We start from the raw sequence: 22,923 nt of genomic DNA on the forward strand, positions 1-22,923 counted from the left end.
TTGTACTCCACCCCACCCACTGTTTTCCACTGTTTTCTCTGTGAGTGGCCTCCAGCTTGTGCAAGAGGCTTCTATTGTGAACATCTGGCCCTAAGTGAGAAGAGTTCTTTTGCATTTTGCCATCATTTGGCACATATTTTGCGGCTGATTCCAGCTTTGTTAGTCATAGAAGCATACAGCACGGAAATAGGCCCTTCGGCCCAACTTGTCCATGCCGCCCCTTTTTGTTAAACCACTAAGCTAGTCCCAATTGTCCGCGTTTGGCCCATATCCCTCTGTACCCATCTTACCTATCTAAATGCTTTTTAAAAGACAAAAATTGTACCCGCCTCTACTACTACCTCTGGTAGCTTGTTCCAGACACTCACCACCCTCTGAAAAAATTGCCCCTCTGGACACTATTGTGTATCTCTTCTCTCACCTTAAACCTATGCCCTCTGGTTATAGACTCCCTAACCTTTGGGAAAAGATATTGACTATCTACCTTATCTGTGCCCCTCATTATTTTATAGACCTCTATAAGATCGCCCCTAACCCTCCTCTGCGCCAGAGAAAAAAGTCCCAGTTTATCCAGCCTCTCAAAGAAAATTACAGCACAGGAACAGGCCCTTTGGCCCTCCAAGCCTGCACCGACCATGCTGCCTGACTTAACTAAAACCCCTACCCTTCCGGGGACCATATCCCTCTATTCCCATCCTTTTCATGTATTTGTCAAGATTCCCCTTAAAAGTCACTACCGTATCCGTTTCCACTACCTCCCCGGCAACGAGTCCCAGGCACCCACCACCCTCTGTGTAAAAAATCTTATAACTCAAACAATCAAGTCCTGGTAGCATCCGAGTAAATCTTTTCTGCACTCTTTCTAGTTCAATAATATCCTTTCCATAATAGGGTGACTAGTACTGTACATAGTTGAGTTTTTTATTTGTTTAAGGGATGTGGACCCGTTGGCTCGGCCCACATTCATTACCAGTTCTTAATTGCCTTTGAGAAAGTGGTGGTGAGCTGCGTTCTTGAACTGCTGCAGCCCATTTACAGTAAGTACACCCACAGTATTGTTAGGGAGGGAATTCCACGATTTTTACCCCGTGGAGGAACTGTGACATATTTCCGAGTTAGGATGATGAGTAGCTTGGAGGGGAACCTCCAGGTGGTGGTATTCCATAGTGTCTGCTGCCCTGGCCCTTGCACATAGTAGTGGTTGTGAGTTTGGAAGATGCTGCTTAAGGAACGTTGGTGAGTTTCTGCAGTACATCTTGTAGATGCCACACACGGCTGCCACAGTGCATAACTGCTTATTATGGAAGGGTGAGGCAGAAGGGAATTATTGAAAGTGGATTCACTTACAAGTCAATGTATTTATCCCAACACTAGAATGATCCTGGTGTGCAGCCTGACCCATTCCATTGTTTATTTATTAGTGTCACGAGTAGGCTTACATTAACACTGCAATGAAGTTACTGTGAAAATCTCCCAGTCGCCACACTCCGGCGTCTGTTGTCAACAGCTAGATGCTGCAAGAGTCGTCCACTGTTGTTTCCCTCTTCCCTTTCAGGGGACTTTCTAGCCTTTCACATCAGCGTCCATGTTGCTGAATCTGGTAACTTCAGTTGAAGACATAAAGCCAAGTCCTACGATATTATGGGGTGCCTTTAATAATGCCTGTCTCCCAAAGCCAAGTTTGATATCTAAGGCAGATCACTGGGAATGTGTAGATGTGCTCCACTATCGATGTAATATTCATTTATCTTTTTGCGCAGGTTTGATTTTATCTTGGATAATGTGGGTGGACGGAATGAAGCCTGGGCCTTGAACCTACTGAAGCCCTGGTCAGGAGCGACGTACGTTACGTTAGTGACGCCATTCATGATCAACGCTGATAGTCTCGGAGTTGCTAGTGGAATAGTTAAGTCAGGGATCACCTTGGGCAGCAAAGTCCTGAAGGTAACGTTATTTCAGAAGCTTTAAATCTCTCCCTGGAGACCTTTTTGGTTGTAAAGCACTTTGGGACTTCTTGAGATTAAGAAAGGTGCTATATAAATGCATGGTCTGTCTATTTTTTAATCTAATGGAAAATTAAAACATTTTGCGGCTTTTACACTTTGTTTTGAACAGCAGCTAATTGCAGCCAAGCAATTCTTAAGGAATTAAGGGCGGCACAGTGGCACAGTGGTTAGCACTGCTGCCTTACAGCACCGGGGACCCGGGTTCACTTCCGGCCTCAGGTCGCTGTCTGTGTGGAGTTTGCACATTCTCCCCACGCCTGCGTGAGTTTCCTCCGGGTGCTCCGGTTTCCTCCCACAGTCCAAAGATATGCGGGTTAGGTGGATTGGCCATGCTAAATTGACCCTAATGTCAGGGGTATTAGCAGGGGTTACAGTAATAGGGCCTGGGTGGGATTGTGATCAGTGCAGACTCGATGGGTCGAATGGCCTCCTCCTGCACTGTGGGGATTCGATGATTCTAAAAGAGTGGAGACCAGTCATCCTGTCATTTCCCAGTGAATTTGATGATTTTGTGATAGTCTGGACTATCTTCAAGCAGCAGTTTATCTAACAAAGAGGATCAGGGGTAAATCTTTTCAGACTGAGGTGAGGAGAACTTTCTTCACCCAGAGAGTGGGGAATGTGTGGAATTCACTACCACAGAAAGTAGTTGAGAGCAAAATGTTGTGTGATTTCAAGAGGAAATTAGATATAGCTCTAAGGGCTCAAGGGATATGGAGGGAAGAGGGGAATCAGGATATTGAATTTGATGATCAGCCATGATCAAAATGAATGGCGGAGCAGGCTTGAAGGGCCAAATGGCCTCCTCCTGCTTCTAATTTCTATGTATAACTTCCGCTGCTTCCAGTGTACCTGTGACTAACCTCAGGATAAGGTCATATAGTCCAGCTCCCCACTGGAATTACCTAAGAGTGGCCTTGAAGAGACGAGGCAAACTTGCAGCTGAATGCCACCTATCCTTCGGACCCCGGTATCTAGAGAGAGGCCTGTATGTGCATATAATGAAAATTTAAACAGTGAAATATAAGGGGAATTAAAAACACTGTCCTGATCACCTATACAGATCTTTGGAAGGGAATATAAAATTGGATGTTTACTTGCTGGTCTTCCAATACTAGGGCATTACTGCCCAACATGTCCTTGCCCTTTCAGGATGTTCTATAGTTCCAAATGTATTTTGAGAGTCTGTGACCCTGTGGCACAACAAACTCTTGATTTTGAAAGATGAATTGAAGGACAGTGAAAAATTAAAGCCAAGCAACTTTTTACAGCCAGCTGAATAGAATCATAGAGGTTTACAGCATGGAAACAGGCCCTTTGGCCCAACTTGTCCATGCCACCCCTTTGTTTTGACCCCTAAGCTAATAGCCAACAAGGAATTTTAGAAAAATCTTTATAGTGTGTCCTTTACTGAAATAACTCACAAGTTACGGGGAGATGTGAAGTTAGGTCCCGGTTAAACTAGAAGTCTGTTCACCCGTTGTTTGTTCTGTTTTTCATGGAGGTGGCTTTGGAAGCAGTTCAGAGGAGGTTCACTAGATTTATTTCAGAGATGAGGGGTTTGTCGTATGAAGAGAGATTGAACAGTTTAGGCCCATACTCTCTGGAATTTAGAAGAATGAGGGGAGATCAAATTGAGGTACACAAGATGATAAAAGGTATGGATAAAGTAGACGTGGAGCGGATGCTTCCTCTTGTGGGGCATTCTAGGACGAGAGGTCATAGTCTTAGGATAAGGGGTAGCAAATTGAAAACAGAGTTGAGGAGAAACTACTTCTCCCAAAGGGTTGTGAATCTGTGGAATTCGCTGCCCCAAAGTGTGGTGGATGCTGGGGCAGAGAGTAAATTTAAGGAGGAGTTAGACAGATTTTTAATTGGTAATGGGTTGAAGGGTTATGGGGGGAAGGCAGGAAAATGGGGATGAGGAGCATATCAGCCATGATCGAATGGCAGAGCAGACTCGATGGGCCGAATGGCCTAATTCTGCTCCTAAATCGTATGAACTTATAAGAACCACTGCACTCTGTTAATTTATTTTAAGGTAATCAGTTGGAGAAAAAAATTATTTTCTCCCGAATATAGTAAACAATACTTTAGGGTGATTGTGATCCTAATAGATTTTGAGATACTCTATATTCAGGAAACATTCATGAGATAATCAGGCGCTCTTTGCCCTTTCTGTCTTTATCATTGCAGCATCTGAGTCAGGGCATTCACTATCGCTGGGCCATATTTGCCCCAAGTGGTCCAACTCTGGATGAAATAACGGAACTTGTGGATGACGGAAAGGTCAGTTTGAATGACGGGGAAAAATAATTATTTTATGTAAAACTGTTCTGACAAGGGAAATTTTCAAGATGAGTCTTTAAAGCTATTCTTTCATATTGAACTTGCACCATAGTAACTGGCTATTCGGCCCATCGGGTTAATGCTCCACACAAGTTTCCTCCCTACTCTATTTCAGCTAGACTTATCAATATATCGTTCTATTTGACCTTATTCAAACATATAAGATCCTGAGGGGGCTTGACAGGGTGGATGGTGGGATGTTTCACTACTGGGAGAGTCTCGAACAAGGGGACCATAGCTACAAGATAAAGGGCTGGTCACTTAAATCTGAGGTACGTAGAAATCTCTTCTCGCAGAGGGTGGTGAATCTCTGGAATTCTCTGCTCCAAAAGGGCAGTGGAGGCTGGATCATTAGTAGTATTTGAAGTGAAGGTGGATAACTATTTGATAGATTGTGGAATTCAGGGCTATGGGGAAATGGCATAGAAAAGGAGCTGAAGCCGGAATAGATATTGATTGGCGGGGCAGGCTTGAAGATGGCCGACTCCTGCTTCTATTTCTTGGGTTCTTATTCCTTTTTTACTTTGTGTACTTATCTAGCTTCCCCTGAAATGCATCAATAATTATTGCCTCACCTCCTCCCTGTGGTAGCAACTTCCACATTAAACTGTATAAACTACGCATTTACAAAAATAATCTAATTTTGGGGGCTTCTGCCTAAATCTGATCAATTTTGCTAAATGTCAAATGTTAAAGAGCAGCGGTGTTCCACAGTTCTGAATCAGTTCTGGGTCCTTTGCTGTTCGTAGTAACTATAAATGATTTGGAGGAAAATATAGCTGCTCTGCTTAGTAAGTTCGCAGACGACACAAAAATTGGTGGAGTTGTGGATAGTGAAGAGGATTGTCAGAGGATACAGCAAGATATAGACCGGTTGGAGACTTGGGCGGAAAAATGGCAGATGGAGTTTAATCCGGACAAGTGTGAGATAATGCATTTTGGAAGGTCCAATGCATTTAGAATTACAGGATAAATGGTAGAACCCTTAGGAGTATTGACAGGCAGAGAGATCGAGGCGTACATGTCCACCGATCACTGAAAGTGGCAACAGAGGTGGATAAGGTAGTCAGGAAGGCATACGGCATGCTTGCCTTCAGTTGGGGCATTGAGTATAAAAATTGACGGGTCATGCTTCAGCTGTACAGAACCTTAGTTAGGCCTAATTTCGAATATTGTGCACAATTCTGGTCATCACACTACCAGAAGGATGTGGATACTTTGGAGAAGCCTACTAGAGGAGAGGCTGTTCTTGATCTGGTGCTGGCTAATGAACCTGGACAGGTGGAGGATCTCTCGGTGGGTGAACATCTTGGGGATAGCGATCATAATTCTATCTCCTTCACGATAGCATTGGAAAGAGATAGGGTCAGGCAGGCTAGGAAAGTGTTTCTCTGGAGTAAAGGGAAATACAGTGTCATCAGGGAGGAAATTAGACGGGTAAATTGGAAGGAGGCATTCTTGGGGAAAAGTACCGAAGGAAAGTGGAGGATTTTCAAGGAATGTTTGTCTGGAGCTCTGCATGACAACGTTCCGATGAGACAGGGGGGTGTTGGTAGGGTACGGGAACCGTGGTGCACGAAGGTTGTGATGAACCTGGTAAATAAGAAAAGAGAGGCGTACAGAAGGTTCAGAGAGCTAGGAGGTGTTAAGGATTTAGAGGAGTATACGCGATGTAGGAAGGAGCTTAAGAAGGAAATTAGGAGAGCGAGAAGGGGTCATGAGAAGACCTTGGCGGGTAAGATTAAGGAGAATCCCAAGGCTTTCTACAAATATGTCAAGAGTAAAAGGATGAGATGTGAAGGCATAGGACCCTTAAAAGGTGAAGGGGGAAAAGTTTGTGCGGAACCGTTAGAAATGGCGGAGGTGCTTAATGAATACTTTACCTCGGTATTCACGGTGGAAAGGGATCTGGGTGGTTGTACTGCTGGATTGCGGAGGACAGAAAGGATCGAGCATGTGGACATAAAGAAAGAGGATGTGTTGGAACTATTGAATGGCATCAAGGTTGGTAAGTCGCCGGGACCGGATGGGATGTACCCCAGGTTACTGTGGGAGGCGAGGGAGGAGATTGCGGAGCCTTTGGCGATGATCTTTGCATCGTCGATGGAGACGGGAGAGGTTCCGGAGGATTGGAGGATTGCGGATGTGGTCCCTATATTCAAGAAAGGGAACAGGGACAGCCCGGGAAATTACCGACCGGTGAGTCTAACCTCAGTGGTTGGTAAGTTGATGGAGAGGATCCTGAGAGACAGGATTTATGATCATCTAGAGAAGTTTAGTATGATCAAAAGTAGTCAGCACGGCTTTGTCAGGGGCAGGTCGTGCCTTACGAGCCTGGTTGAGTTCTTTGAAAATGTGACCAAGCACATTGACGAAGGAAGAGCGGTGGATGTGGTCTATATGGACTTCAGCAAAGCGTTCGATAAGGTCCCCCATGCAAGACTTCTTGAGAAAGTGAGAGGGCATGGGATCCAAGGGGCTGTTGCCTTGTGGATCCAGAACTGGCTTGCCTGCAGAAGGCAGAGAGTGGCTGTGGAGGGGTCTTTCTCTGCATGGAGGTCAGTGACCAGTGGAGTGCCCCAGGGATCTGTTCTGGGACCCTTGCTGTTTGTCATTTTCATAAATGACCTGGATGAGGAAGTGGAGGGATGGGTTGGTAAGTTTGCTGACGACACCAAGGTAGGTGGTGTTGTGGATAGTTTGGAGGGATGTCAGAAGTTGCAGCGAGACATAGATAGAATGCAAGACTGGGCGGAGAAGTGGCAGATGGACTTCAACCCGGATAAGTGTGTAGTGATCCATTTTGGCAGATCCAATGGGATGGAGCAGCAGTATAAAATGAAGGGTACCATTCTTAGCAGTGTAGAGGATCAGAAGGACCTTGGGGTCCGGGTCCATAGGACTCTTAAATCGGCCTCGCAGGTGGAGGATGCGGTCAAGAAGGCGTATGGCGTACTAGCCTTCATTAATCGAGGGATTGAGTTTAGGAGTCGGGAGATAATGCTGCAGCTTTATAGGACCCTGGTTAGACCCCACTTGGAGTACTGCGCGCAGTTCTGGTCACCTCATTACAGGAAAGATGTTGAAGCCATTGAAAGGGTGCAGAGGAGATTTACAAGGATGTTGCCTGGATTGGGGGGCATGCCTTATGAGGATAGGTTGAGGGAGCTTGGTCTCTTCTCCCTGGAGAGACGAAGGATGAGAGGTGACCTGATAGAGGTTTACAAGATGTTGAGGGGTCTGGATAGGGTGGACTCTCAGAGGCTATTTCCAAGGGCTGAAATGGTTGCTACGAGAGGACACAGGTTTAAGGTGCTGGGGGGTAGGTACAGGGGGGATGTCAGGGGTAAGTTTTTCACTCAGAGGGTGGTGGGTGAGTGGAATCGGCTGACGTCGGTGGTGGTGGAGGCAAACTCGTTGGGGTCTTTTAAGAGACTTCTGGATGAGTACATGGGATTTAATGGGATTGAGGGCTATAGATAGGCCTAGAGGTGGGGATGTGATCGGCGCAACTTGTGGGCCGAAGGGCCTGTTTGTGCTGTGACTTTCTATGTTCTATGTTCTAAGGTCCAGAAGAGGTTTCCCAGGATGTTGCCTTGTCGGGAGGGTATTAGCTATGAGGAGAGGTTGGATAAACTCGGTTTGTTGAGGGGTGACTCTGGAACGACGGAGGTTGAGGGATGACTCTGATAGAGGTTTATAAAATTGAGTGGCATGGGCAGAGTGGATAGTCAGATAGAATCATAGAAACCCTACAGTGCAGAAGGAGGCCATTTGGCCCATCGAGTCTGCACCGACCACAATCCCACCCAGGCCCTACCCCCACATATTTACCTGCTAACCCCTCTAACCTACGCATCTCAGGACTCTAAGGGGCAATTTTTAACCTGGCCAATCAACCTAACCCGCACATCTTTGGACTGTGGGAGGAAACCGGAGCACCCGGAGGAAACCCACGCAGACACGAGGAGAATGTGCAAACTCCACACAGACAGTGACCCGAGCCGGGAATCGAACCCAGGACCCTGGAGCTGTGAAGCAGCAGTGCTAACCACTGTGCTACCGTGCCGCCCACTTTTCTAGGGATGCTCTTTTCTAGGGTAGAAAAGTCAAGTGCTCGGGCATATAGGTTCAAGGTGCATGGGGAAAAGTTTAGAGGAGATGTGCGAGGCAAGTTTTTTACACAGAGGGTGATGCATGCCTGGAACACGCTGCCCGGGGAGGTGATGGGAGCAGGTACGATAGCGGTATTTAAGGGGCAACTAGACAAATACATGGATAGGAATGGAAGGAAAGGGATTCCGTAAGTGCATGCGGTTTTAGCTTAGGCAGGCATCATGCAGGCTTGGAGGGCTGAAGGGCCTGTTCCTGTGCTGCACTTTTCTTTGTTCTCTTTGTTCTTTGTCTTTCACACCCCCTCCCCATCTTCCTGACCATTCTCCCCAGCTTTCTCCCTCACCCTCCCATACCTGCACCCTGCTCCCTCACCCTCCCCACATCTCCCCAGCTCTTGTTTGTCCTGTCATGTGCTTGCTCTCTCTATATCTATCTATCTCTCTCTCTCTCTCATTCACTAGCGCCCTCTCTTATATTAAACTAATTCTGGAAAATGTTTGGTTGAATCGCATCCTCCTAAAACCCAGGATTTAAACAAAATGGAGACTGTGAATGGCGTGTGTGTGTTTTTGTGTCTGCGCAGGGCTAGCAGTGAAACAAGCTGGATGAGATTAATGTATTGACAAACCCATTCAGCGCTTTTCCAAATCCTCCTCCGCTGCATAATTGCTTTAAGATCGACCAGTGAGGGGGAAAAAGTGTTGAGCAGTCGCATATCTGAAAAGAGCCATTATTTGAGTCACATGCTTGCTCTTTTTTTGTTTTAGATTACGCAGCCATTGAGAGTGTAAATAGCTGCCCCTGGATTTGGCTTGTTTACTTAGTTTATGCAGGATATTGCAAATTTAGTGTGGTTATCAGTGAAAGGTGGCTTTTCAGCCAGGAGGAAATGTGAAAGACGATTGTTAATCCAGTCATCCTGACACATTTCTAGCATGCAGGATTAGTGTCTTTCTCCCCTTACTCCACATCACCCTCCTCCCCCGGTTTTCCTCTGTTCTGTCCTTTTTTTCCTCGATGTGTGTACCATCTGCTGTGTGTACTGCTCTGCCCAAGACCGCAAGGTCCTGAATGTAGCCCAAAAAGGTCGTGAATGTAGCCCAATCCATCACGCAAACCAGCCTCCCATCCATTGACTCTGTCTACACTTCCCGCTGCCTCGGCAAAGCAGCCAGCATAATTAAGGACCCCACGCACCCGGGACATTCTCTCTTCCACCTTCTTCCTTCGGGAAAAAGATACCAAAATTTGAGGTCACGTACCAACCGACTCTTGAATGGACCTACCTTGTATTAAGTTGATCTTTCTCTACCCCCTAGCTATGACTGTAACACTACATTCTGCATTTTCTTGTTTCCTTCTCTATGAACGGTATGTTTTGTCTGTATAGCGCGCAAGAAACAATACTTTTCATTGTATGTTAATACATGTGACAATAATAATTAAATTGAAAATCCTTTTCCATTATCTTAGACCAGGTCGGCACGGTGGCACAGTGGTTAGTACTGCTGCTCACAGCGCCAGAGACCCAGGTTCAATTCCCGGCTTGGGTCACTGTCTGTGCGGAGTCTGCACATTTTCTGGCTGGGTCTCCTCCAGGTGCTCCGGTTTCCTCCCACAGTCCGAAAGACGCGCTGGTTAGGTGCATTCGCCATGCTAAATTCACCCTCAGTGTACCCGAACAGGCACCTGTGTGTGGCGACTCGGGGATCTTCACAGTAACCTCATTGCAGTGTTAATGTAAATCTACTTGTGACACTAATATATAAATGAGGGGGGGTCAACACAGAATTATGATAAGCGGCAAAAGAATCGGAGTGGAGAGGAGAATCTTTATTTCACGCTGCGAGTTATGATCAGGATTGCACTGCCTGAAAGAGCGGGTGAAGTAGATTCAATAGTAACTTTGATACAGGAATTGCGTATTCACTTAAAGGGATTGCAGGGCTATGGGGAATAAGCAGGGGAGTGGAACGAGTTGGATTGTTCATTCACAGAGACAAGGGAGCACAGTCACTATGGACCACGTGCCCCTCTCTTGTGTGATGTGTGATTCCAAAAGAGTGACTCTCAGCACCCTGGACATTGTTCAGCTTTAGGTTTGTGGCTGAGTGGACTGTGGTGGTATTCAGAGGTGCTGATTTTGGGATGATGATTGCAGCATGCTGTGGGCGTGATGTATCTCACCCAGTGAACAGACTATATCTGCTGTGTGATTGGTAGGGCCATGAGGTTTACAGCACAGGCACATGCTTCAGGATGTCTGAACCAGCTCTTTGTTGGTGCAATCCGCAACTAAACTCATTTCCCTGCTCCCTCTCCCCATAGCCCTGTGTCTTCCTCTGCATAAAATACTTGTCGGCTTTTTCCCAGAAAAAACACAGTGCCCTCAGTCTCAACCTATGATGCATCATCCCATATTCTTGGTAAACATATTTTTCCTGAACACTCTTGAGGACAGTTACTGGACCACCCAAATTCCTGAATTACAATATCTTTCTGGCACTCCAGGTTCATTCTTATCAGGAAGAAATGGAAAGATTGAAGTGTTTAAGTTTTTTAAATTATTGCAGCGTTGAGTCTGTTTTGCGTTTGTAACAGTCACGAATTAGCCAAATGCTGAAATTCATGCTCATGCTTTATTAAGGAGTCAGTATGCCTGAGTCTAGATTAGCCGTGTATTACAATGCCTATAAACCGGAGGTACATAATTGTCTCTTTATGAATTGTTGACTTGCGATAGCTTTTCCATATTCACTTCATCAAAAGCCTGAATCATTGTAAAAAAGCAAAATGGAATCTCTTTTCCATTGCAGTTGCAATGGTCCCAGTAGCACTCAGTTCTGTGTTGAACGACAAGTTCTCATCCCTGATATCAGCTGGTTGCATAGTTTCTCAAGCTTTAATGTTCGCTCTCTAATGGGAAATTAGAGAAAGAACACACCATGTTTCAACTGTGGCCTAACTTGCCTTTGATGATTAGATCTATTGCCTCTTTAACTTTCAGCCACTATTGATAAAATCCAAAATGTTACTGAGTTTTTTTCCCCACGCAGTGCAAGTCCAGACAGGTAAATCCTTCGGGGAAATATGTGTTTTTCTATCCAGATGGTCTGGAATGCACTGCCTGGGAGAGTGGTGGAGGTGGGATGCCTCACATCCTTTAAAAAGTACCTGGATGAGTACTTGGCACATCATAACATTCAAGGCTATGGGCCAACTGCTGGCAAGTGGGATTAGGTGGGCAGGTCAGGACCTTTCATGTGTCGGTGCAGACTCGATGGGCTGAAGGGCCTCTTCTGCTCTGTAGTATTCTATGATAGTGATTCTGTGTTTGCACTCTGCAGGTGGGAGGTGATGATGGAGGTGGGTGTGGCAGTTGACAGTCTCTTTTCACCCACACCCTCCGTACCTCCATTGCTTGTTTCCCGCCCTGAAATATATGATTCCCGCTTAAATGGTATCTGTCACCTGTCTGCCCATTCAGCTAACTAGTTTGTTGCCCAGTAAAGTTCTGGTGAGGCTGCAGAGGCAGGGCCTCCACCCTGCTAATCGAGATGGGACAGCAATCCAGTTTGCAGCTTGCCCCTGGGAAAGCTCCCAGGCAGCAGGACTGTGCCAAGGAACAATCTCGACATGGCTCCCCGCTTACTCCCCCCACCTCTTAGCTTCCAACTCCATCTCCGTGGAGCCAGTAAAATGAAGACCAGCGTTTCAGGTCTTGTTCTGGTAAAATGATCCGATAAGTTAACTCTTGTTTCCCTCTCCTCGAATGTTGTCAGACCTGCTGAGTAGTTCCAGCATTTTCTGTTCTGGTTTCGGATGAGTTCGGATTGAAGGTGACGTCACAGGTGGAGAAGGTGGTGAAGAAGGCATATGGCATGCTTGCCTTTATAGGACGGGGCATAGAGTATAAAAGTTGGGGTCTGATGTTGCAGATGTATAGAACGTTGGTTCGGCCGCATTTGGAGTACTGCGTCCAGTTCTGGTCGCCACACTACCAGAAGGACGTGGAGGCTTTGGAGAGAGTACAGAGGAGGTTTACCAGGATGTTGCCTGGTATGGAGGGGCTTGGTTATGAGGAGAGATTGGGGAAACTGGGGTTGTTCTCCTTGGAAAGACGGAGGATGAGGGGAGACTTAATAGAGGTGTATAAAATTATGAAAGGCATAGATAGGGTGAACGGTGGGAAGCTTTTCCCCGGGTCGGTGGTGACGTTCACGAGGGGTCATAGGTTCAAGGTGAAGGGGGGGAGGTTTAACACAGATATCAGAAGGACATATTTTACACAGAGGGTCGTGGGGGCCTGGAATGTGTTGCCGGGCAAGGTGGTGGAGGCGGACACACTGGGAACGTTTAAGACTTATCTAGACAGCTATATGAACGGAGTGGGAATGGAGAGATACAAAAGAGTGGTCTAGTTTGGACCAGGGAGCGGCGCGGGCTAATTGTTCTTTGTTTCTCGTTTCAAGGCTTCATTCTATGATCATCTTGCTGGTGCCAGTACAGAGCGAGACTGCGGATAGTTGGGAACCTGTCTCGGGGGCAGGGAATTCAGATGGTGTTCGTAAAGCAGAAGTGGAAATGAATAGGGTTGGGAAGCATTTTCTGATCAGGGCCAGTGTGATCTCCTGGACTCGTTTTGATCGCCTCAGGGGGTCGGAGAGGAATTTCCCAGATTTTTTTTCCCCATATTGGCCCTGGGGTTTTTCACTCTGGGTTTTCGCCTCTCCCTGGAGATCACATGGTCTGGAATGGGGGGGTGGGGGTGAGTTAATAGGTTGTGATGAACAAAGCATCGTAGCTGTGAGGGACAACTCGGTGGATAGGATATTAGGATGTAGATAGGCTGGAAAATTGGGCGGGGATCCTGGATTCAGGATTCAATCCTGGACCGGGGAGCGGCGCGGGCTTGGAGGGCCGAAGGGCCTGTTCCTGTGCTGTATTGTTCTTTGTTCTTTGTAGTTTAGTTCCATTCTGGCATTGAATTTGGGATATTTGTTGCTGTTTTGAAAATTGCATTCTGTGATAGAGCTTCTTTATTGGATCCCATTCTGCTGCTTGGTTTTGAAAGATATGAAAATATTCTTGTATTCTCAGTCTATAAATATACCTGGAAAGAAGCCTGTTCCCCGATTCCTTCTACATCAGCTTTTCACACCTTCGCTGCCTAGGTTACAAATATTAAATTGGACAATCTGACACAGTAACAAGGAAGTTATCTGAGGTGTACATCAATAACTAGCACTTTTTTAAATAGAAAAGAAATCTTTTGAGATGGGGTGCGAGGGGGACTAATTAGGAAAACAAAAGCATAGTCATTGGTAGAGGTTGGGGTTGAGAGTTTTTGTGGAGGTGGGAACAAAAGGGAGAGTTTTAGGGATAGAGTTCCAGAATGTGAGGTTCGAGCATGGGCTGAAGAACTACAAAGGCTGTGCTGAGGGATTGGGAGATTGTGAAGGCTGTCGAGGGTCGGGGTCGAATTTTGTGTGAGGTGGGATGCAAGCAGCAGAATTCAGGATAAGTCGGCGAATGTGTAAACTTCTGGTGTAACTTGTATGTCAGACACGGAGAGAACATGCAAACTCCACACAGTGACCCAAGCCGGGAATCGAACCCGGGTCCCTGGCACTGTGCCACCATGCTACCCATCTATTCCTGATTTTATTTTTCTCCCATATACTTAATCCTCTACAGCAACCCCCTCCCCCCAAAACAATCTCGGCAAGAATGTCTTTATAGATAATTTATTGATTCCAGATATTTCCTTGGGATTGCTTGGCAGAGTATGTTCTTGAAAACTGACTATGACACTTTAGTTTTCACAGCTGCCTCTGAATGGAGTTGGTATTATCTGGTAGTAGCTCTTTGAGTCGACATCCCACATTAAATACATTTCCACTGGTAATACATCTGGTATACTGGTTCATACCAGTATACCAAACCAGTATACCATACCAGATGGAGTATAACGTTGACAAATGCGAGGTTATTCACTTTGGACAGAGTTGAGGAGGAACTTCTTCTCTCAGAGGGTGGTGAATCTCTGGAATTCTCTGCCCATTGAAGTGGTGGAGGCTACCTCGTTGAATATGTTTAAATCACAGATAGATGGATTTCTGATCGGTAGGCTAGATGGCCTACTCCTGCTCCTATTTCTTATGTTCTTATGTTCTTATGTTTCTTATGTTCTTATACCTGGTAATGACTGTGCAAAGTTCACATCCCCTATTAAATACATTTCTACTGCTTGTATGGATGGGGCAGCTCGGTGGCACGGTGGTTAGCATTGCTGCCTCACAGCTCTAGGTTCAATTCCGGCCTCGGGTGACTGTCTGTGTGGAGTCTGCGCGTTCTCCCCGTGTCTGCGCGGGTTTCCCCATGGTGCTCCAGTTTCCTCCCACACTCCAAAAGATGTGCAGGTCAGGTGGATCGGCCATGATAAATTGCCCCTTAGTATCAGGGGGATTAGCAAGATAAATACATGGAGTTACAGGGATAGGACCTGGGTAGGATTGTTATCACTGCTGGCTTGATGGACCAAATGGCCTCCTTCTGCACTGTTGTGAATCTATGATTTTAACTCCTTACCGGATTGAAATGTCTTAAAGAGCTGAACGTAGTGAGTTAATTTTACGGTGTAGTGATTATTATGTAATTAACCTGGTGTCTGATTAATTCAGTTCCGTTCTTGTTGTTTGAGAGTGGAATGTCGGTTGGCTGGGGGGGGGGGGGGGGGGGGGGTGGGGGTGGGGGGTGGAGTTGAATGCTCTTTATCAAATAGTGTTAACAGGGTGTGTGAGGCCAGTGTGAACAGGCAGGAAGATCTTCAGTTAATTGCCCGAAGCCTGGCATTGTCTTCACAAACCACTGCTCACCCAGGAATCCAAACAACAGCAAAACACAGGAAACCTGAAACCAAAACAGGAAATGCTCAGCAGGTCAGGTAGCATCTGTGGAGAGAGAAAAAACAAAATTAACATTTCAAGTCAATGTGCTGTCATCAGAACTGACTTGGAGTGTTGATCTTTAATGTACATTCAAAGCATGCATACCTTCTTTCAATGTGGCTATCAAAAAAAATGTTCTAGATGTTTTGTCTGTGAATGTCTCGGGCAATAGCCATCTCCAACAAGAAAAAAAATCTAACCAAGTCCCCAACCATCAATATCCTAGGAGTTACCATTGACCAGAAACTGAACTGGGCCAGCCATGAATCGTAAAAGGTTGGCTTGTGGGTGCAGAAGGTAATTAAGGTCTTATGAGGAAAGGTTGAGGGAGCTAGGGCTGTTCTCTCTGGAGCGGAGGAGGCTGAGGGGAGACTTAATAGAGGTTTATAAAATGATGAAGGGGATACATAGAGTGAACGTTCAAAGACTATTTCCTCAGGTGGATGGAGCTATTACAAGGGGGCATAACTATAGGGTTCATGGTGGGAGATATAGGAAGGATATCAGAGGTAGGTTCTTTACGCAGAGAGTGGTTGGGGTGTGGAATGGACTGCCTGCAGTGATAGTGGAGTCAGACACTTTAGGAACATTTAAGCGGTTATTGGATAGGCACATGGAGCACACCAGGATGATAGGGAGTGGGACAGCTTGATCTTGGTTTCAGATAAAGCTCTGCACAACATCGTGGGCCGAAGGGCCTGTTCTGTGCTGTACTGTTCTATGTTCTATGAATGGCATACCTGGCTCTGCGTGCTTGTCTCATTTGAGAGTGACCTGCACAGTTTACTGTACCTGATCAGCAATTGGTTCTTGCATCAGAAGGTGGTGCTATTTTCCTTTGGGTGACAGTGCTGTTAATTACTCCACTGCAGTTATCTGGCACATTGGTGTGGACACACAAGCTGTGGGAACATTTGCACTCCAGGTGTGTGCATGTTCATAAATTCATAAGATATAGGAGCAGAATTAGTCTGCTCTGCCATTTGATCATGGCTGATATGTTCCTCAACCCCATTTTCCTGCCTTCTCCCCATACCCCTGCACCCATTACCAATTAAAAATCTCTCTAACTCCTCCTTAAATTTACTCACTGTCCCAGCATCCACTGTACTTTGGGATAGCGAATTCCACAGATTCACAACCCTTTGGGAGAAGTAGTTTCTCCTCAACTCTGTTTTCAATTTGCTCCCCCTTATCCTAAGACTATGACCTCTCGACCTAGAATGCCCCACAAGAGGAAGCATCCGCTCCACATCTATTTTATCCATACGTTTAATCATCTTTTATATCTCAATTTGATCTCCCCTCATTCTTCTAAATTCCAGAGAGTACAGGCCTAAACTGTTCAATCTCTCTTCATACAACAAACCCTTCATCTCTGGAATCAATCTAGTGAACCTCCTCTGAACTGCCTCCAATGCCACTACATCTTTCCTCAAATAAGGGGACCAAAACTGTGCACAATACTCCAGGTGCGGCCTCACCAGTGCCTTGTATAGTTGCAATACTTCCTTCCCTTTATATTCTATTCCTTTCGACTTTGCCTCTCTCTTTCTCCTTCCTCTCTTGCTTTCACTCCAGTTTTCATCAATGGTTGTTGAGATGACAGTTGTACGGGTGCCAGTAATCTCCTGGTACACCATGCATGTAGCCATTCTCCACGAGACTCCAGGTGGTCAGGGCTGGCTTTTTATCTGAATGGGAACCCACCTCTCCTCATTTTCAGGATAAGAAAAGCTTGTCAAAGAGTTCTTCTGCCCCTCTTGAGTTTTCCTGCCAGAAGTAATGAAGGATGTTGGATGCGTGTATGCAAGTTGTCGTAATTTAAGGGGATGAGTAATTTTTCCCTATCATTAATGCCTTGCTAGGGTGATGGAAGGAGCTGGTTTTATACAAGGCAAAGTGGCTATTTTGAATTGTATTAGATTGCAAAGCTCCTTTAACACGAGGCAGTGGGGGAGATTGAAAAAAAAAGATTTTTCAAATTAAAACAAGTTTCTTTGTTTCACCCAGCAGTATTGGTTCTCACTTCCCTGCTCAAAGTCAGGGGAAATGTTCTCCACCCCACAGTCCTAATCACTTCACCACACCTACCCGAGGCGAGTGAGCGGGGACCCTGGAAATGCCCCCAGGAGATCACCACCATCATCTGCATTAGTCTGCCCCTGGAAATCATCTGAGGTAGAAATGAGTTTGGTGGATGGGAATCTTGTTCCAATGCACTCCCCCATTGGGAACACTCCCAAGTGTCTGGAAAGCCAGACTTGGCTGTTGGTGCAGAGGGCACCATAGCTGTGTTTGATTCTGCCTTCAGCCGATGTCTCCGCTTTCCTGTCTTTTGGTAGAAAAAGAGAATTGGGATGTTACCTGGTTTTACCTCGGAGGCCGTTGTGGCATCCTTACCATCACCCCAGATAAAGGCAGGGATCACTCCTGGGACATCTTTCCTCCTTGTGGCTTGGTCACATGTTGGTTATAACTGAGCAGCCCGGCTGTGGGCCCTGTGCATGAATTGTTCCTGATTCATTCCTGTGAATTAAACAATTAAATGGAGTGCAGCGCCCTGGTAACTGTCTTATTCCATCATTCAAGCGTACAATTCAGCTGCTTGGCCTGCATTTCACTGTCTCCAGCACATCCTGTTGTGTTCAGTCGAGCACTAAATAGTTGCCTGGATCCTGTGTTTCCAATCAGTACTAACAGTAGTTCCGTGAATGTACAATGGAGAGAACCCCTTCTCTAAACAGCACCTCTTTCCTGACCCTGTTTGCTCTTCCAAGGAACCGGCAGCATATGCATTTGCTCTGCAGTTACTGGAACAGGTATCCCGAACCAGAAGGGTCACACAGACTCAAAACGTTAACTCTGTTTCCCTCCAGAGACACTGCCAGTCCTGCTGAGTCTTTCCCAGCATTTCCTGTTTTCATTTCAGATTTCCAGCATCTGCAGTATTTTGCTTTTATCCCGAGAAATAGATTGGACATTTGTTAGCTGCTGCCAAATGTTAGTTGGCAGCCGTAGGCCTCTTGAGCCGTGGAGTGTACACATTTTAAGGTGTGTGTTTGTTCTGTTGCTAGGCAGATTGTTGGAGCACAGTGAGGCATGCATTGTTTTCAGTCTGTGTGATTAGCACAGTGCTTTATCATTCTCACTGGCCTATAGTTACTGTAATAGGCGATACAAGGTCACCAAGTCATTGAATATGACAAATACCAGTGTCAGGTTCTTAAACAGCATTGTTTACATCAGTGTCGATTTTGCTTTAGTTTCCTTACAGAGATTGATTTTGCTAAATAGTGAAATCCCATTGAAAGGCTGCTCAGACCAGCTGTGATAATCAAAGCCCTCTCAATCCCTCTTCCAGTGACATGTTAAAGAAATATTCCCAAGGTAAGGCCCTAAATATGGGCAGTTGCTTCAAGTATTAATTCTTTTTCTTTGAATTTCCCCTACCCGCTCTTCCTTAGTCCTGCTGTCTTGACTCTTGTGTGAGAGTCCAGGCAATGGCACTCTAATTTGCCTCAGGGACATTCACAGGTAACTTGAGAGTCTGGGTTCAGCAGACATGATGTGGAGATGCCGGCGTTGGACTGGGGTGAACACAGTAAGAAGTTTAACAACACCAGGTTAAAGTCCAACAGGTTTATTTGGTAGCAAACACCACTAGCTTTCGGAGCGCTGCCCCTTCGTCAGGTGGAGTGGAGATCTGCTCACAAACAGGGCACAGAGACACAAACTCAATTTACAGAATAATGATTGGAATGCAGTCTTTACAGATAATCAAGTCTTAAAGGTACAAACAGTGTGAATGGAGAGAGCATTAAGCACAGGTTAAAGAGATGTGTATTGTCTCCAGACAGGACAGCCAGTGAGATTCTGCAAGTCCAGACAAGCTGTGGGAGTTACAGATAGTGTGACATAAACCCAAGATCCCGGTTTAGGCCGTCCTCATGTGTGCGGAACTTGGCTATCAGTTTCTGCTCAGCGACTCTGCGCTGTCGTGTGTTGTGAAGGCCGCCTTGGAGAACGCTTACCTGGAGATCAGAGGCCGAATACCCGTGACCGCTGAAGTGCTCCCCAACAGGAAGAGAACAGTCTTGCCTGGTGATTGTCGGCCTTCACAACACACGACAGCGCAGAGTCGCTGAGCAGAGACTGATAGCCAAGTTCCGCACACATGAGGACGGCCTAAACCGGGATCTTGGGTTCATGTCACACTATCTGTAACCCCCACAACTTGCCTCCTGGACTTGCAGAATCTCACTGGCTGTCCTGTCTGGAGACAATACACATCTCTTTAACCTGTGCTTAATGCTCCCTCCATTCACATTGTTTGTACCTTTAAGACTTGATTATCTGTAAAGACTGCATTCCAATCATTATTCTGTAAATTGAGTTTGTGTCTCTGTATGCCCTGTTTGTGAGCATTTCTCCACTCCACCTGACGAAGGGACAGCGCTCCGAAAGCTAGTGGTGTTTGCTACCAGATAAACCTGTTGGACTTTAACCTGGTGTTGTTAGACTCCTTACTGTGTTCTGCAGACACCCACGCATCCTCCAGCTGTGGATAGCGATTGAGGGAGAGCCCAGGCCTCTCTTCCTTAGAGCAAATTTAGCAAAGCAGTGGGTGAAATTCTTAATTTCAAATGAAGATCCTTTTCAGTGGGATTTATTTTCCTTTTACTGGGATACGTTTTAAAACAAATGTCCTGTGGGATCACCAAGGTTTGCAGCACAAGGACACTGTGCAGCTTGTGTTGCCTCTTTGAAAGCGTGCTCTCCAGATCATCGCTCCCTTGCCCATTCCCTTGTCCATTGCACATTTTTTTATTGCTTTTATTTATTAAAACAGGAATCCAGGAGGATTTTATTTATTGACATGTCCTCTGCATTTTAAAGATGAGTCTAACTGATTCCTTGCATTTTTCTGCTCCTTTATTCATAGAATCATAGAATTCCTACAGTGCAGAAAGATGCCACTCGGCCCATCGACCCTGTACCAACCACAATCCCAACCAGGCCCAATCCCCGTAACCCCACGTATTTACCCTGCTAATCCCCCTGACACTAAGGGGCAATTTAGCACGGCCAATCAACCTAACCCACACACCTTTGGAGTATGGGAGGAAACCGGAGCACCCGGAGGAAACCCACGCAGACACGGGGAGAACGTGCAAACTCCTCACAGACAGTCACCAGAGGCCGGAATCAAACCCGGGTCCCTGGTGCTGTGAAGCAGCCGTGCTGACCACTGTGCCACCCATGAAGGATACTGTTGTGATTTACTCCTCTATCTGCCACCTAGCAAAACTAATGTTTCAAAATGTGCCGGCCTGGGGCGGCACGGTGGCACAGTGGTTAGCACTGCTGCTTCACAGCGTCGGGGACCCGGGTTCGATTCCCGGCTTGGGTCACTGTTTGTGTGGAGTTTGCACAGTCTCCCTGTGTCTGCATGGATTTCCTCCGGGCGCTCCAGTTTCCTCCCACATTCTGAAAGACGTGCTGGTTAGGTGTATTGATCCGAATGGGCGCCAAAGTGTGGCGACTAGGGGAATTTCACAATAACTTCATTGCAGTGTTAATATAAGCCTTACTTGTGACTAATAAATAAACTTTAGCTTTACTACTACCAGTAAAGATGATGTACAGACAAGATGACATATAGACAGTCGGATGAGGCCCTCAAAGTTCTTTTTTTAACAGTACATTTTCTCTCCTTGCTCAACCTCCGAAAACTCTTTACCTCACATTTCTCTGCAGTAAGTTATATCTGACATCCAGCTGCTCGATCCAACCATTTGTCCCTGTCCTTCTTGATTTGCTTGTAAGCTTCGTAGTTAACCCGTCTCTTTATTTCATCTGCAAATTTTGAAATTTGATATTCAAATTCATTTTGCGTAGAGAGAAAAGATCAGTAACGGTGACTTACGGCAGACATTGCACCAAATGGATACAATATTCTCAGTGAAGACTTTGTGATGTTAAAGTTCCAAATGAGACTTGACGCCTCATCCAAAGTACTGGAATCTCTTTCACTCCGTAGCTAAGGAAATCAGTGTACATTTATTACCGAAAAACTGGGCATCACGAAGCCCATTGTTGGAAATTGAACGGTAAACCGGTGGCAGTAATAAGACCAATCAGGAATATTTTTAAAAGGCCCTACCAGAAAAGGAAATGGATGTTAAAACAGAAAGAGTTGCAGCAGAGAGTAAAACTTGTGAGACATTCAATGTTTCTAATGTTTTCACAATAGGAGTAGGTAGAACTGGAAAAGATTAGAAATCTTAGAAACCCTACAGCACAGAAAGAGGCCATTCGGCCCATCAAGTCTGCACCGACCACAATCCCACCCAGGCCCTATCCCCATATCCTTACATATTTACCCACTAACCCTTCTAACCTACGCATTCCAGGACACTAAGGGCAATTTTAGCATGGCCAATCAACCTAACCCGCACATCTTTGGACTGTGGGAGGAAACCCATGCAGACACGAGGAGAATGTGCAAACTCCACACAGACAGTGACCCAAGCCGGGAATCGAACCCAGGTCCCTGGAGCTGTGAAGCAGCAGTGCTAACCACTGTGCTACCGTGCTGCCACACGATTACAAGGTGTTTGTATTGGACGGAGAAGGCACTCCATTTTTGTCCAAGAAAGAGCCCAGAAAGATTGTCATCCTGAAAGATACTGGTTCAGCTCAAAGCTTATTGTCTTTGATTTGATTTATCATTGTCACATGTATTAACATACAGTGAAAAGTATTGTTTCTTGCGCTCTATACAGACAGAGCATACCATTCATAGAGAAGGAAATGAGAAAGTGCAGAATGTAGTGTTACAATCATAGCTAAGTCAGCAAAGGATTTGGATCTTTCTCCAGAAGATTCACTGAATCGGAATGTTTCAATCCAAGGCATTGAGGGGAAGTGCATGTCCTACCCGTTAGATCGAGTAAATTTAAGTTGTATTCTGTTCAATGGGCCTTTTGTAGTTGGAATTGTTCCAAAATTACCTATTGCAAATGTAGACTTTATGTTGGGCAATGATATTGTGGGCAGTATAGTTTTTTTCACAACCTGGGATGGATTGTCATAGTTCTCATGGAGAGTGAACAGCGAGAGATGGAAAGAGGGCAGCTTGAGCCAACGATCCACCACCATCTCTACTGACTGACAGCCAATGTCCTCACTGTGAGAAAGCCTGCAAGGCTGAAATGGAGTTTATAAACTACCTGCAAATCCACCGTGAACACTGACATCTCACTTCCACCCAGTTATCCACTAGAGATATTCATCCTTGGTATGAGAAATTGCCAATGTGCGAACCGGAAAACACTTCCTTACTGGATTCTTGGCCTCATCTAGTAACAGTCAGACCAGTAGCATCATCTATATCATCGCCTCAACTGAAAAGTGTTAACTCAGCACAGACCAGGAATTGCACTGGGCCCTTTCCAGGGGGTCAGCTAGTCATTGAAGTCATCAGGTTTCTCTCCATC

General features: G+C 45.9%; 1 protein-coding gene across 2 annotated transcripts in view; it reads left to right on the top strand.

Moving 5' to 3' along the window:
• rtn4ip1 (reticulon 4 interacting protein 1) overlaps nt 1-22,923 on the top strand; it is a 60,331-nt gene that overhangs the window by 27,988 nt on the left and 9,420 nt on the right. The window contains exons 7-9 of one of the 2 annotated variants that reach the window (XM_078212412.1): nt 1,761-1,944; nt 4,203-4,295; nt 18,699-18,797. In XM_078212412.1, the coding sequence (XP_078068538.1) occupies nt 1,761-1,944; nt 4,203-4,295; nt 18,699-18,755 (334 nt within the window). In that variant the 3' untranslated portion in view covers nt 18,756-18,797. Of the gene's footprint in view, nt 1-1,760; nt 1,945-4,202; nt 4,296-18,698; nt 18,798-22,923 lie in introns of those variants that run through there. The other variant, XM_078212413.1, reaches the window with a different exon arrangement.

The sequence above is a fragment of the Mustelus asterias genome, chromosome 5 (genome assembly GCF_964213995.1).
Source record: "Mustelus asterias chromosome 5, sMusAst1.hap1.1, whole genome shotgun sequence".
NCBI lineage: Eukaryota > Metazoa > Chordata > Chondrichthyes > Carcharhiniformes > Triakidae > Mustelus > Mustelus asterias.